The sequence below is a fragment of the Carex rostrata genome, chromosome 17 (genome assembly GCF_964058835.1).
Source record: "Carex rostrata chromosome 17, lpCarRost1.2, whole genome shotgun sequence".
In the NCBI taxonomy this organism is placed as follows: Eukaryota; Viridiplantae; Streptophyta; class Magnoliopsida; order Poales; family Cyperaceae; genus Carex; species Carex rostrata.
The window spans coordinates 8,615,403-8,631,902 of NC_135934.1; the positions used below are offsets into that span (position 1 = coordinate 8,615,403).

Below are 16,500 nucleotides of genomic sequence, written 5' to 3' on the forward strand. Positions count from 1 at the left end.
AATATAATTACTCTTGTAATTATACCGCATGCAGATAATCTAACTCTACCAAGGGGCCCAGTGATGCTATAGCTCGTATAGAGATACGAAGGACAAATAGTATTCTTGGCAGACTATCACTTCCTCAGCTAAGCTATACGTATGGAAATGCTACCGTTATGACTGCTTTTTACGGACAGCGTTAGATAACACTCACACATACATATTTCTTAGTGGGAACGATAAATACCTCATACTGTAGAACTTGACACTGAATGAAAATATAAATGACACGAACACAATTCTATTTAATGTTTCATTCGGGGTCTGTCAAATACCATGTTCCTAGAACATGTATCCATGTGATTAAAATGACATCTCGTGTCAGGTGGTTTGTAAAACTTAACCATCTTTCAATCCACATGCTAACCTTATCGCGATAATTAGTGTTCCTGCTAATTACCTTGGTCAGTGACTTTTAAGAGTATATATTATCTATATTATGGAGTTTCACAATTTCAGTCATGAACTCGAAATGATCCATAATTTCAATAATACTCAAGGCAACAAAATGATATATAAATAAACATTCAATTCATGAACAAAGCTTTATGATAATTTATCGTATTATTGACTTCTAGATTATTACAAACTAACAGAATTAAGGTCACAATTTCCATTAGGCATAATTTTTTTAACAAGGTTCTGTATAAGAAACAGAATCTCATATCATATTGCTATTGGTTGGTGTACTGGTATAGTGCAAGTAATTACAAAAGGTGAGTTTATTTACCAGGTCTTAATTTAAAAATAAAGTATACTTGGTTACTTAGTATATAATAGATTTCGATCAAAATTTTAACCCGTTTAACCCGTCTAATTCGCATAACCCGTAATAACCCGTATATAAAAAAATAGATGGGTTGGGTTATGGGTGGGTCAAGTAAAGAAATTTTTTAACCCGGTGTAATCGGGTTGGATTCAAATTTTAATAAAATATCATCGACCCACCCGTTGTACACCCCTAGTCGAAATACATACGGTCCAAATTCGACTTTCCAAAATTGAAATGGTCGATCCGAACCGTTCATATTGTTCTCCATATTAATATGCACTTGGAGACCAAATTTTATATTTTTCTGATTTTTTTTACTATTTATTAAGTATTTTACAAAATTGTTGATCCAACGGTGGCTGCTGATTTTACTGTTTTGTTAAGCCACCGTTGGATCAATAATTTTGTAAAATACTTAATAAATAGTAAAAAAAATCAGAAAAATATAAAATTTGGTCTCCAACTGCATATTAATATGGAGAACAATATGAACGGTTCGGATCGACCATTTCAATTTTGGAAAGTCGAATTTGGACCGTATGTATTTCGACCCATATGCGTTCGAATTCTATATAGAGAGAGTGACTAATGTGCGTTCGAATTTATATGGGCCGAAATACATACGGTCCAAATTTGACTTTTTAAAATTCAAACGGTCGATCTGAACCGTTCATCTTGTTCTCCATATTGATATGCACTTGGAGACCAAATTTTATATTTTTCTGAATTTTTTTGCTATTTATTAAGTATTTTACAAAATTGTTGATCCAACAGTGGCTACTGATTTTACTGTTTTATTAAGCCACCGTGGGATCAACAATTTTATAAAATATTTAATAAATAGTAAAAAAATTTAGAAAAATATAAAATTTGATCTCCAAGCACATTAATATGAAGAACAAGATGAACTGTTCGGATTGACCGTTTGAATTTTGAAAAGTCGAATTTTGGACCGTATGTATTTCGGCCCATATACATTCGAATGCACATTAGTCACTCTCTCTATATATATACATACATGAGGAGGGTTCAAATGCCTCCATCATGCCTCCATCTCTCTCCATCATATTCAAAGTTCAAATAGTCGATCCGAACCGCTCAACCTAACCTCCATACTAAAATATGTTTGGAGACCAAATTTTATATTTTTAAGAATTTTTTTACTATTTTTTTAGATAGGTACAAAAATACTGTTTTTAGATGGTTCAGATTTACTAATTTTGTACCTATCTAAAAAAATAGTAAAAAAATTCCTAAAAATATAAAATTTGGTCTCCAAACATATTTTAGTATGGAGGTTAGGTTGAGCGGTTTGGATCAACTGTTTGAACTTTAAAAATAATAGAGAGAGATGGAGGCATGAAGGAGGCACAGAAACATGGAGGCATTTGAACCCTCCTCTACATACATACATACATATTACACTCTTTTTTGGTGACACCGGATTACACCTTATGTTTACAAAGTCCAAACAGTCGATCCAAACCGTTCAACTTGTTGGATATGTTAAAATATGCTTGCAGATCAAATTTTATATTTTTCTAATTTTTTTTTACTATTTATTAAGATGGGTACAAAAATTCAACAGTCTGAATATAGCGATTTTGTTAAATACTTAATAAATAGTAAAAAAAATCAAAAAAATGTAAAATTTGATCTGCAAGCACATTTTAACATATCCAACAAATTGAACGGTTTGGATCGACTGTTTGGACTTTGAAAACTTTGAAAATGGAGAGTGTAATTCGGTGTCACCAAAAAAGGATGTAATCGGATCTCTCCTCTCTCTATATACACACACATATATTGCTAGACATCACATGGCTAGTGTTGGTGGTAGCTTGTCAATATGTATCCATTAGTTTTTTGTGAAGCACTTTAGATCATTTTTTTAATATAAAATTTGAATTATGATGTTAATTAATTAGAGACAAAATTGCAAAGAAAGTTTTGGAGGGTCGACGTAAAATAATTAAGCTTCCATGGATAGAAAAGATAAGACATGATTAGTGGTGGTAGTGTGAGCTTTGCATTTGGTACTAAGTATATGCCAATAGTTTAAGAGAAGCACTTTGCTTTTAAGCCAAAGAAACATGGAATGGTGCTTGCTTTATAGCTAGCTCCAACTTTGTCTTAAAGAAAAGCATGAGCACTAACATAACATATATGTATATTATAATTAAAAGTACATCTCCATTTTTACACTGTGGAGTGCGCCTCTCATCCATTCATTATTCCTTCCCTCCTCATTCTCAACCTCATGAGTATGTTGGAGCAGATTCACAGTAGCCGAAACCATGTGTGATAGAATATGTAGATACTCATTTTACCAAGGAATACCAACCTGCTACATATGTGGCAACAATGTTTGTGCAATAAAATAGTTGGTGTTTGGTTCCTTGTCTCTTTCCTAAATGCTAGCTAGCTAGCTAATGTGCAGATGGAGCACAATGTTTCCACTTATACAAAATATATAATTATATATAGAGAGATAAGTTCAAAACGTTTTTTTCTAATTTTCGAATAAACGACTGTTTCGAATTGATTTTTGAATTTTTAAAGTTTAAACAGTTAATCAAACTGTTAAATGTTTAATCTATTTTAAAATGTACTTGGAGACCAAATTTTATATTTTTTTTTGAATTTTTTTTACTCTTTATTAAGTCAATTTTAAAATCGCTAATTTTAATAAAGAGTGGAAAATTTATGGATCATTGAAAACAGCAATTTTAAAACCGTCTTAATAAATAATAGTAAAAAAAATTCCAAAAAATGTAAAATTTGGTCTCCAAGTACATTTCATTATAGATTAAATATTGAACGGTTTGGATCGACTGTTTGAACTTTGAAAATATAAAAACTAAAATATTTGTTCCATAGCCTAGGAACAAACATTTTGATATTAGCCAATTCCACACACACACACATACTTGTTTTGATGCCCTGGTAGGCCTATGTACCACTTTAGGGGAGGCAACGAGCTAGCTAGGCTCAGCTCGTAATTGACACAGCAACCAAGCGAGTTGAGACTAAAGGACCGAGTTAGAATCTTAACTTAGAATCGGACTGAGCCAACAACAAGCTAAACAAATTAAAGCTGTAGGGGCGGACCCACATGTTAATTTTCAGGAGGAGTTGATCCCTTCTAGATTTTAAGTTTCAATGGAGATCTATCGGTTCCGATTGACTTTGCCCCATTGAAAAAAAAATCTGTTTCTCTCTAGATGTTTGATTTGTAATTCGGGTTAAATTTAGACTTAAAATAAAAATAAATTGGTAATTAAAATTATAAGTTAGAGCATCACAAATTACAAGTCAGAAAATTGGAAAGTATAAGTCAAAGTATTATTTTTTACGAGTACCAAATTAGTTAAAAGGTTTAAACCCGATTAGCTATTTAAACCTGATTCGATATATTTTTTGCCCCCCTTAACGAAAATTTTGAATCTGTAGTCGCAAAGCTGGCTCGTTTAACTCGTTGGGATTTATTTGGACTACTATCATACAAATTAAAAAATAAATAAATAATGAAGTCCATCAAAGAAAGCATCAGATATTCATTTCCAAATGCAGTTAATAGAATTAAATTAATAAGCCCATCAAATATAGAAATTAGTGTAATGACAAAAATGCATGAGTATTGAATACAAACAACAAATAGTAAACCCTAACCTTTCATCCAGAAGATCATATCAAATTGCAAAATCTATCTAACGAGCGAGCTAAGTCCAGCTCAAATTCATTTAATTTGGATCAAGCTAGTAACGAATTGGCTCGTTAACAACTTAGGTTAGTAATAATTAAGTTGTTATCTAATGAGTCACGAGTTGATCCCGATCAATATATCCACAAGCAAGGAGCTTTTTTACCAACCCTACTTGTAGTAGTGTATACAACTTGCAAAGTTGCAAGTTAGCATATATTATGCCAGACTCCAGACAGTGGCATATAGGAAACATCACATGAGATCAACAAACAAACATATATAGTAGTATAATTAAATTTCAAAATAATTAATCATAGGTCTAGCTCCAGTTTCAACTGGGGGAATAAAGAATGATGTATTATTTCTTTAATTAATTAATATGTTCATTCTTCCATCACCGACTAATATATAAAAACACGTACATCATTGACCAACGCCTTGTACGTAATTTGTTGGTATGGTTAACATTTATATTTATTCTCGTTACCGGAGACTTCAATGACCTCAGTTGGCAATTATTATTATATATATTTTCTTGTTCATATGCCTGATTAATCAAGAACAGGGGCGGAAGTAGAACGGGGTGGCAGCTGCCCCTGAATTTTAAGTTTTAGTGGTGATTTATTAGTACCGATTGATTTTGTTCTCTTTGAAAAAGAAATTGTCCCCCACTAAATGTTTAATTTGTAATTCGAGTTAAATTTAGTATTAAAATTCAAAATAAACTTCTTGATTTATGGTTGGTAATTAGAATTATAAGTTTAAGTATCCGAAATTATAAGTCAGAGCATTGGAAAATATAAGTCTAAATATTATTTTTTTTATCAAGTACCCAATTAGTTAATGGGTTTAAATTCAATAAGTTATTTAAACCCAATTCAATATTTATTTGCCCCCTCCTAACGAAAATCCTGAATCTGCCCTTGACAAGAACTAATTAATTTATTTTGTTAACTTGCCATGGGAAAATATAAAATGATGAACAAAAAAAAAAAAATATTAATTGTCAACTGGTCCTTCCTATTCACAGTACTCATTAAATAGCGATATAGCGCTAGCTAAATAGATAATTTAATTGGCCGATAGTTTTCTTTTGTTCAAAATAAATGGAAAGCACGTTGCACCTCATGATGGAAGCATGCTAGTAAAATAGTCAAACTTTTTAATTTTCTTATTATGTTCTAGCTGTGCATGCCACGTCAGCAGCAAGGAATTATGGTTTTCATCATTGTTCTTTACCTTAATATATATTTGCCAACTTTACACGCAAATTAATTAATATATCCACAAAATCCTGCTGCTGTAAATTATCTTTTTATTTAATTATTATTTGCTTCTATTTAGTTTCCTTGCCATATAAAATCAGAATCCCACCTTAAGCACTAAAATATATTCCGACTGGGTAAACAAATAAATTACGGGTGTGTGTCGCTAATGGCCTAGCTATACCAAATGCTAGATGATGATTAAAAGGAAAATAATATCTAAATCAATTTACAAAACATGACACTAGTGGAAAAACAGGAATCAGGATCGGTTATATACACATATCAGTATCGGAATCCAACCGATCCTGATGAAAGCGATACTGATACTATCAGGATCGGTTTTATATTTTTCAAGAACCGATCCAAATAGAAACTATTAGGATCGGTTTTTTAATAAAACCGATCTTAATAGTTGTTATCTAGATCGGTTTTTGACTAAGAACCGATCCCGATACGTACTATCAAGATCGGTTTTTATATAAGAACCGATCTTGATAGTATTTTCAAATTTTTTTTTTAAATTACATAACAACCGATCCTGATACGTACTATCAAGATCGGTTTTATATTAAAACCGATCTTGATTGTATTTCAGATCATAATTCCAAAAAAAAAAAAAAAAACTTTTAGGATCGGTTTTTATTTAAAAACCGATCCTAAAAGTTTTTTTTTTTTTTTTTTTTTTTTTTTAATTATGATCTGATAAAAAAAAAAAACTTTTAGGATCGGTTTTTATTTAAAAACCGATCCTAAAAGTTTTTTTTTTTTTTTTTAGAATTAGGATCGGTTATTTTAAATAACCGATCCTAATAGTAGTAATCTGGATCGGTTGTTTAAAATAACTGATCCTGATGTTTTATTGAAGCTAAAAAAAATATTTTTATTTATTTAACCAGCTTCCATATATATTTTGCTGGCCAGCATCCTAAATTTTTTTTTGTTGCACAGTAAGAAGCAATAATCAATTAAATATCATATACACATTCTAAATTAATTATCATACACATCTTAAACTATTACAAAAAATTCATGTACTTCATAAAAAGTTTTGTGAAGCATTACATGTTATAACAAGAAATTTAAATCCAAAAAAAAATTAATTAACAAACATACAATTGACTAATTGGGCTATTTCTTCAATTAACACACATTTATACAATATACACATTTATGCAATTAATGTAAAGCACAACAATAAAAAAATCAATAATTACCTCTTTTGCAATCACATCACTTGAGATTAAAAAAGACCCTAAAAACAAAAACAAAGGTAACAATTAGATGGAAAAACATTTTCCAATAAAAAATACAAAAAAATGTGTTTTAAAAGTATAATAATGAGAAAATTAGATAAAGCTAATACCATGATAGTTGATCGGCCGGATGATTAAGTAACTTGAGAGAGATGTCCTCAAAACTGTAAAACAATATATAAACACCATTAATTAATTTTTGAAACAATAAAACAAATTAAAAACTGGCACAATTGAGTCGGAGGTGCGAGAGGCTCGGATTTGAGAGGAAGAGACGGAGAGAAAGAGAGAGAGAGACACGGAGGAGAGGGAGAGACGGAGACAAAGAGAGAGAGACAGAGTACTGAGGATTTGAGAGGAAGATACGGAGACAGAGACAGAGATGCTAAATTGAAAATGAGAGGCGCGAAATGAAAATAAGAAGAACCCTAGCTAAGCTGGTTATATAGGAATTATTATTAGGATCGGTTGTTTATAAAGAACCGATCCTAATAGTATCAGGATCGGTTTTATAATAAAAAAACCGATCCTGATACTAATTTTTTTGTATAAAAATAGTATCAGGATCGGTTTTTTATTATAAAAAACCGATCTTGATACAAATTTTTTTTTTCAAAATTGATTCTGTAAAAAAAAAAAAAAAAATCAGGGTCGGTTTTTTATAAAAAACCGACCCTGAATTTTTTTTTTTTTTTTTTTTTTTTTTTACAGAATCAATTTTGAAAAAAAAAAATTGTATCAGGATCGGTTTTATTGCTAAAAACCGATCCTGATAGTATCTGGATCGGTTTTTAGCAATAAAACCGATCCAGATAGTTTTTTTCTTTTATTTGGAAACTCTTTTCATATGGTTATGTTTAAATAAATATAAAAAATTACATATTAGAAATATAAGTTAATTATTTAATAGAAATTTTATTTAATTTTCAAATTCTACTTAAATAATATTAAACAGGAGATAGGTACTATTTGACATTGACATTTCATTAATGTAATTTTGATGAAAATTAATGTAATTTATATTATTAAAATTTATGTGATAATATAATTAATTATTTGACATTGATATTTCATTTTGAAGTCATTTTGACTATTGAATTTTTTTATACAATCATGCATGATGCATCAATGACTTGTGCCATATAATAATATACATAGGACTTGAACCCTTGTTGTGTGGGGTTGTGAAGGAACGAATACGAACATTAGCATTTGGTCGATCGGAACCGTTAAAATGAAAGAATGTCATATTAATTTCACCATTATAAAATTTGATACAATTCGGGATTCATTTACTAGTTCATCAAAGCAAAACAATATAGCAACATCGCACGACCGTAAATAGTTTACGTTGGATCTTAATATTATTTAAGTAGAATTTGAAAATTAAATAAAATTTCTATTAAATAATTAACTTATATTTCTAATATGTAATTTTTTATATTTATTTAAACATAACCATATGAAAAGATTTTCCAAATAAAAGAAAAAAAACTATCTGGATCGGTTTTATTGCTAAAAACCGATCCAGATACTATCAGGATCGGTTTTTAGCAATAAAACCGATCCTGATACAATTTTTTTTTTTCAAAATTGGTTCTGTAAAAAAAAAAAAATCAGGGTCGGTTTTTTATAAAAAACCAATCCTAATAGTATCAGGATCGGTTCTTTATAAAAAACCGACCCTGATTTTTTTTTTTTTTTTTTTTTTTTTTTTTTTTTTTTTTTTTTTTTTTGCAGAACCAATTTTGAAAAAAAAAAATTGTATCAGGATCAGTTGTTCTAAACAACCGATCCTAATAGTTTAACTATTAAGATCGGTTTTTTAGAACAACTGATCCTGATACTATCAGGATCGGTTTTTTAGAACAACCGATCCTAATAGTTTAACTATTAGGATCGGTTTTTTAGAACAACCGATCCTGATAGTATCAGGATCGGTTTTATAAAAAACCAATCCGGATAGTTCACAAATTAGGATCGGTTGACTAAAAAACCCGATCTAACTAGTTTTTAGGATCGGTTTTGTTCAGAAAACCGATCCAGATAGGTATTAGTATCGGTTGTTTCATATAACCGATCCTGATTCATGTTTTTCCACTAGTGTGAGGAGAAAGATGACTGCAAGGAACTGAGTGTAATTGAATAATTAATTAAGAAAGTGCTCTGCATCTACCTATCTTTAGGATTTAGTAATGCATATATATACACATAGCGCACTCTTTTAGTACTGTTGCAAAAGATTAAAATTAATAACATAAATTTGTCTCAATTAATGCCGTTACCTTATGGTTCAAGATATATATAGTAATTAATGTTGTGCATAACAAAGTATGGGGTACAAATATGGGGAAGCTTAGTATTTGGCGTAGCTACAACTAAAGAAGCACTTGAAGCACCAACCAAGGAATGATGACATGACCCCTGAAAAAATTCCAAAGGAGAAAGTGCTCTGCATCTCCTTTTGCCTTTCCATTTTTATAAACATGCATCTTTATAATTAACATTAATTAAGTTTCATAATTTCACGCCACTGAGATACACCTTTGTTGTGTTGTGTCTAACAAGATAACATTAACATAACCATAACATCTCTCTCTCTCTCTCTCTCTACATCTACCTATCTTTCTGTTCTGTTAAAGTGTTAATAATAAACAAAAGATTCTGATTTCTCTCTCATCTCCTCCTGACTTTATCTTCCTCGTCTTTAGTTTCTGTCTTTCTTTCTCTCTTGCTTTCTCTTCTCCATACATCGGACAAATAATATATATCAATCTAGAAACATACACGCGGCGGTTTTTAATGTCGATTGGGAGATGTACAATCAGGGTTCTTCTTCTCCTTTTCATTGTTTTGTTTCTCCTCTCACCTTCACATGCAGGTTTGTTTATGATTTCTTTGTAACAAAATTACATGTTCATATTGGGTGCATCTTATGCTTTGATTTTTCCTGTTCTGTTGCTGGGTAACAACCTTTTCTCTTGTAAAAATAGACCAATATTATTTTTGTTCGTTATTTCTTGATATTGACAAACTGTAGCTAGTCTACATGAAAGTTTCACATGTAATTCAAAATCAGAAAAAAAAATATATATATGTATGTTATGTCAGTGATGCCTCAATATAAACATGAGAGGCTGAGAGAAACAGGATAAAGTCAGAATTCTACCTTCTTTAACTTTTATTGTTATATTTTTCTAAGTGCATGTATATATAAGTTATTTAATTCACAATATCTTCTTCTTGCTCTTTTTTATTTCTTTCTTACTTTCTTTTTCTTGAAATAGATCTAACCTATTTTTCAGGGTTATCTTCCTTAGATACAAGTAACATAAAATTTTGTAAATTTTTCTCAAGGCCAGATCTTTCTTTTTATAAATCCGTTTGTACTTTGAACCCTCTGAAATGCATGTGGATGAGTACATGTAAATAAAAGCAGCATGTATATATATATTTCATGCAATTACAACGACAGAGAATTAACATAAATGTTTGGTTATGCTGTTCATGCTGGATATTAATTAATTTCTTTGCGGTATATATAGTCAAATGAAGCCTGCTGCGATCTATTAAAAAAAAAAAAAAGCTTTGACATACCTCACATAAGTTTAAAGGGTTGTTTTTATGTAGGAGGGAAAGGAAGATTCTTCAATAGTAATCTATTGCAAGGCAAGCCAGAGGTGAGTGTACTTTAATTAGCCTTTGCTGATACTCATTCAATAAATCTGTTTTACATTTGCTCCATATATAATATATGAATTTATTTAATTATTTCACTAGGCTAGCTTGTGGAAATTCTTGTCATAAATATGTCAGTGTGTGTATTGCAAGCTTTCCAGCCTAATTACCTTTAGTACACAAAATGAAGAACAATATTATGATTATATATTTTTTCATGAAATATATGGTAGCAGATAGAACTAGCAAGTCATGGTGTGCCGCTTGAGGAAGATGCAGGAGATCAAGCGAGAAAACATGGAAGAGTCCTTAGAGTGGCTGCCGATGATTATGGTCACTACGACCCTTCTCCTTCTATGAACAAGCCTCATTTCAAAGATATTCCCAATTAAATGTGCTTATAAATCTGTTGCACTTTTATGTTCATATATATATGTGAGTGGTGGTTTTGAGTACTATGTAGGGAATTAATAATCTTTTGACAGTTAGTATATATATATGCTGCTATCTACTGTTGGTGTGCATATGCATGTACATCATTTGCTATTATTAATTCTTGAGTTTGTGCTCGTGATGTTCTTCCCAATTTTGTTATGCATGGTCTATAAAATTATATGTTGCTGCATGCTTGAACAATTAATACTGCGCAACAAGAATGAGACACTTTTTACGAGGATAAAAAAATAATTTTTCGCGACGGAGTACCGTTATTGTTATGTTTTTTCTATTCGGGACGATACTTTTCGCGACAAAGTAATGTCATAAATGCGTTTTTTCTCTCGCGAAAAGTGTCTACTATGACGTGCTGATTGGATGATATCATGTTTTATGGGGCCTAGAAATATATATATAGGTTATTTTTTATGCTTAGTTAATTATTAAGTTTGCTAGTTTTACTTGAATGAATTGAAATAAGTAGGATCAATGTAACGGCATTTGAAGAACGTACTTCAAAGTTAAAACTAGCTAGTTAACTAATCCTAGAATTAATAGCAAGGAGATCAGTTAGCACCAATTCATGCATGGCCATTCATTTTCATAATTGCATTATTGGAAGAGCAAATCCAACTGAAATGGTAATGAATAACAACAGAGCAGTGATGGTATAATTTATTAGTAACCCTATTATTATTTTTATTTTATGTTGCTTTAAGACAAGCTCGTAGGCAAAATTACATACTAATTAATCTTCCCAATCCTGCAATCCATCCATACTGAGTCAGTAAGCTAGTTTGCAAAAATAAAGGAAAAGTATAACCTGATCAATCCCTCTCCCTAATTTTGCTAAACTATCAGCCACAACATAAGTAACCCTATTTAGTATTTTCCTTCTTTCTTCTTTCCTTTTGTTTCTTTCCCCATTTTGTAAACAATTGTGAACCATGGAATATTGTCATTTTTCACTTCTTTCACGTTGTAATCTTTTTTTGTCTTGTTTTATTTTTTACACTACATGTAGAAATCTTAATATGGGAATGAAAGCACCCTGTTCTTTCACCTTGTATTCTGCAAATATCTTACTGGTATATCAAAAGTGTTTATACTTATTGAAGAAGTTTTTATATCTGAATTTTACAATGTTTATATATCTAGTGTACAAAGTATTTATCACTCTTTTTTTTCAGTAATCATAAGAAAATTGAAGTTGAAGGCTTTTTTAAATAGGTAAAATATAATTTTTGAAGTTTTTAATTTTAATTATAATAATAGAAGGTATAAAGATTTTACCATCAAGTATAAATATTTTTAAAGAAATATAAACATATATAATGCAGTTATCACTCTCTCGCTAAAGAGATATGATAATGTATGCATGCATTCATGGCTCATATCTTTACCCCGTCATAGCTGAATTAGAATATGTTTATTAATTATTATACGTGTGATATATAAATTATTTTTTCCTATAATGGCCGGGTATATATTATAGTTAAGGTGGTCACAATTCCTATGGTTGCTTGAGTGCATGCGTGTGTACCTAATTTGGTGTCCGACAAAAGAACCAAAAAAAAAGAAGAGGAGAAACGAAAGCAACAACAAAACGAAAGCATCTAGACGCACAAACACACATAATTAAAAAGAAAGAAGCAGCAAAAGTAGAAACGAAAGAAGCAGCGGATACCAAAAAAGAAATATACCCAATTAGCTCTTTATCTTTAATTACTGCTTTCTTAAATTTCTGTCTAAACTTAATTGTTCTTACATGCATAATGAATCCTATTTAATACGAAGAATATAATAGGCTAATAGCTGACCATAAAGATGAAAACATGCAGATGCAAGTTGAATATTATAGTCGAAATTCGAATTATCCAATCTTCTGCATCTACAGATTTCTATTTGCATACATGGTATATTATCGTACATCATGTTTTAACTTCTATTTTTTATGATGTAAACCATATAATGGTACCCAAGAGATTTATCTAAATAGAAAAATATTAAGGATAAAACGTTACAAAATAAAACTTTTGGTATAATTGCAAGAGGAAATTAATGTTCTATGTGTATTGGAGGTCACAGGGTTCAAAATTCAGATAGTGCATGCTTTATGAATATTAGACAATTGGATAACGTAATTAACTCAATTCCAACCTCTTTTCAAATAAAAAATGTTTTCAATTCACACGATAGCAATGTACTAGAAAAAAATTAAAGAAGATAATAAATTGTCAAAAATAATAATAGAACCGTCAAAAAAAAAAAAAAAAAAACTCAAAAACACAAAACTCTCATGAATCTCCCTTCCCTTCCTTATTTTTATGAGAAAAGGTGTTTGTCCACTAGCTTTTGTCCACGAACTGTCCACAAGCTTTATCCACTTGCCTTTAATAGCGATGGTCCCCACCTTCAACGGATATTCAAATCCTTCGCCTATTTACCTTCCCGATCAGATCATGGATTACCTTTTCTTAATCTCATTTCTCAAACTGTCTTCCCGATCGCGATTTCTACAGAGCTAGTCGATAACCCAAATGAGATTCAAAAAAGTTAAGCCTTTCCGTCATTCTCTTTCCCGATCAGATTTTCCTGATTTCTCAAATATCATTTCTGATAACGGAAGGCGTTTGAAAGTTGGTCAAAACTAACACGCTATGGTTTATTAATTGGTGAGTTCATTCACCGAAATCAAAACTATACCTCACTAAGTAGTATAAACTCTGGTTGCGCCGCTTGACCCTTTGAAGAAAATGAGCTTTGCTCTTCTGGGCGCTGGGGACTCCCGTGGTTTGCGAGAAGGAAAAAGGACTAATCTTTCTCTAGTTCGTCACGATTTCTACAGAGCTAGTCGCAATATTATAGCAACTGAAATTTATTTAAACGAAATCGTAATTGTTGTTTTTTATTATTTGCCTTTTCTAATTCATTTTTCCTTTGCAATGTCGATTTTAATTGAGATTATTGACTCGATCTCATTTTTTATACATGATCGCAATGGAACCTTCAATCGTGGAGTGCGATCGAATAGAAGTTGTTTTTGTTGAAAAGCACGGCAAAATTCAAATCTAGTAAGTTATTTCTGTTGAATTTGTTGTTTTTCGTTGTATGCAGTAACAGATTAGCATTTCAAATAAAATCTGGAGGAAAGAGAGGATAGAGAGGCAATATGGAGTAATGATCTGTTAATTTTACTGTATTGTCCCGTTAATTTTACAGTATTCATCTTGTCGAAATCTAGAGGAAATAGATGATAGAGAGGTGATATGGAGTATTGATCTGTTAATTTTACAGTATTCATCTTGTGGAAATCTGAAAGAAAGATATGATAGAGAGGCGATATGGAGTATTGATTTATTAATGTTATAGTATTGTCCTGTTAATTTTACAGTATTCATCTTGTCATTTTACAGTATTCATTTTGTGGAAATCTGGAGGAAAGAGATGATAGAGAGGCGATATGGATTATTTATCAAATTAATTTTACAGTTTTTCCCCTGTTAATTTTACAGTATTCATCTTGTGGAAATCTGGAGGAAAGAGATGATAGAGAGGTGATATGGAGTATTGATCTGTTAATTTTACAGTATTAATCTTGTAATTTTACAGTATTTATCTTGTAATTTTACAATTTTGTAATTTTATAGTTTTTACCTTATGATTTCACAGGTTAATTTGATAATTTTACAGTATTGAAAATAAATATTTTTTTAATATTATATTTTATTGTTTTCATCTGTGAATTTTGCAATTTTGTAATTTAATAGTTTGTATATTTTATTTTTATAGGTAAAGTGGTCAATTTTATAGTATTCAATATTTTGATGATTTATTTGTGTGTTCATTAAATTGACAAAAACAAATTAATCGGAAAATTTAATTTTGCCTTTTTATCACGTTTATTGTCAAAATAACTGCTAATAACTAACATTAACTGTCAATAATTTCTCATAACTGCAATTTCTTAAAGTACAGTTTGAAAGTACAATTTTTTTGTCCTGTAGTGCAAGTTGCAATCTGTTTTTAACTATCATGGGACCACTTGAAATAGTTGCTGGATGTTTTGTGATTAACTAATATATTTTATGTGATATATTGTATAATTATACAGCATGTAGAAGTAATTTTACAGTATTCGCGCAAGTCAAAGCTGTGGACAAATGGTGGACAAAAGTCTGTGAACAATTACACGCTTCCTATTTTTATTTATTTTCTTTCTTGATTGAATTACATAGCTCTTACATGCCTATTTATCAATTTAAAAATATTTTGTATATCATGCTAAACATGGAAACTAATCCTTAGAATTAATGACAAATAATCAAATACTATTTATTGCCTATTTCACTAGATATGATTGATATCCTTCAATTTCTTCTTTCCTTCTTTTGAGTAGATATAGATCTTCTAGAGGATTCGGCTTGATCCCCAAGTTATGCTGAAACCGAGTGTAATCTTAACACTCCCCCTCACGAGGGTACATAAATGTCTACCATTCAGATCTTCTCCAGCATTTCTTCAAATGGTTTAGTCGCTACCGCCTTGGTTAAAATATCGGCCACCTGTTCTGTTGATCTAACAAAGGGAAGAGAAATAATGTGAGAATCAAGTTTTTCTTTAATAAAGTGTTTGTCTACCTCTATATGTTTTGTCCTGTCATGTTGCACTGAATTATGTGAAATGTCAATTGCAGCCTTATTGTCACAATACAACTTCATCTCATTTTTCATTCCCAGATCTAATTCATTGATCATTTTTCGTAGCCATAATAGTTCGCAAATCCCTTCCACCATGCCTTTAAATTCGGCTTCAGCACTAGATAAGGTGACCACATTTTGTTTTTTACTTCTCCATGTTACCAAGTTTCCCCCAACGAAAGTAAAGTAACCCGATGTTGATTTCCTATCCATGATATTTCCTGCCGAATCTGCATCTGTATATCCTTCAATCTTTGTATGTCCATTTTTCTCAAATTTGATTCCTTTGCCGGGTGTCCCCTTCAGATATCGTAAGATACGTGTGACAACTCCCATGTGATCTTCACTTGGATTATGCATGAATTGACTATGTCAGGTTTAGTATGTGACAGATATATTAATTTTCCAACTAACCTTTGGTATTTTTTTTTATCCGTAGGACATTGATCAGGACAAATCTCAAACTTCACATTTTGTTCACATTTTGTTCCATTGTTCGTAGGACAATCTAACATTCCAGTTTCGGCCAAGAGAACAAGAACGTATTTTCTTTGAGAGAGAAATATACCTTTTTTTATCGTGATACTTCAATCCCTAGAAAATATTTTAGACCTCCCAAATTTTTCATTTCAAATTCTTTTGAGAG

At 30.8% G+C, this 16,500-nt stretch overlaps 1 protein-coding gene across 2 annotated transcripts; it reads left to right on the top strand.

Moving 5' to 3' along the window:
• Positions 1–9,463: 9,463 nt before the first annotated feature.
• On the top strand, positions 9,464–11,288 carry LOC144568356 (uncharacterized). Of its 2 annotated transcripts, none has more exons than XM_078318676.1 (3): positions 9,464–9,922; positions 10,672–10,721; positions 10,956–11,288. In XM_078318676.1, the coding sequence occupies exons 1-3, from the start codon at positions 9,844–9,846 to the stop codon at positions 11,109–11,111; spliced, it is 285 nt and encodes a 94-aa protein (XP_078174802.1). In that variant the 5' UTR covers positions 9,464–9,843; the 3' UTR covers positions 11,112–11,288. The 2 variants fall into 2 exon arrangements, with proteins under 2 accessions (XP_078174802.1, XP_078174801.1); XM_078318675.1 differs by having other exon boundaries at positions 9,496–9,922; positions 10,953–11,288.
• Positions 11,289–16,500: the final 5,212 nt, after the last annotated feature.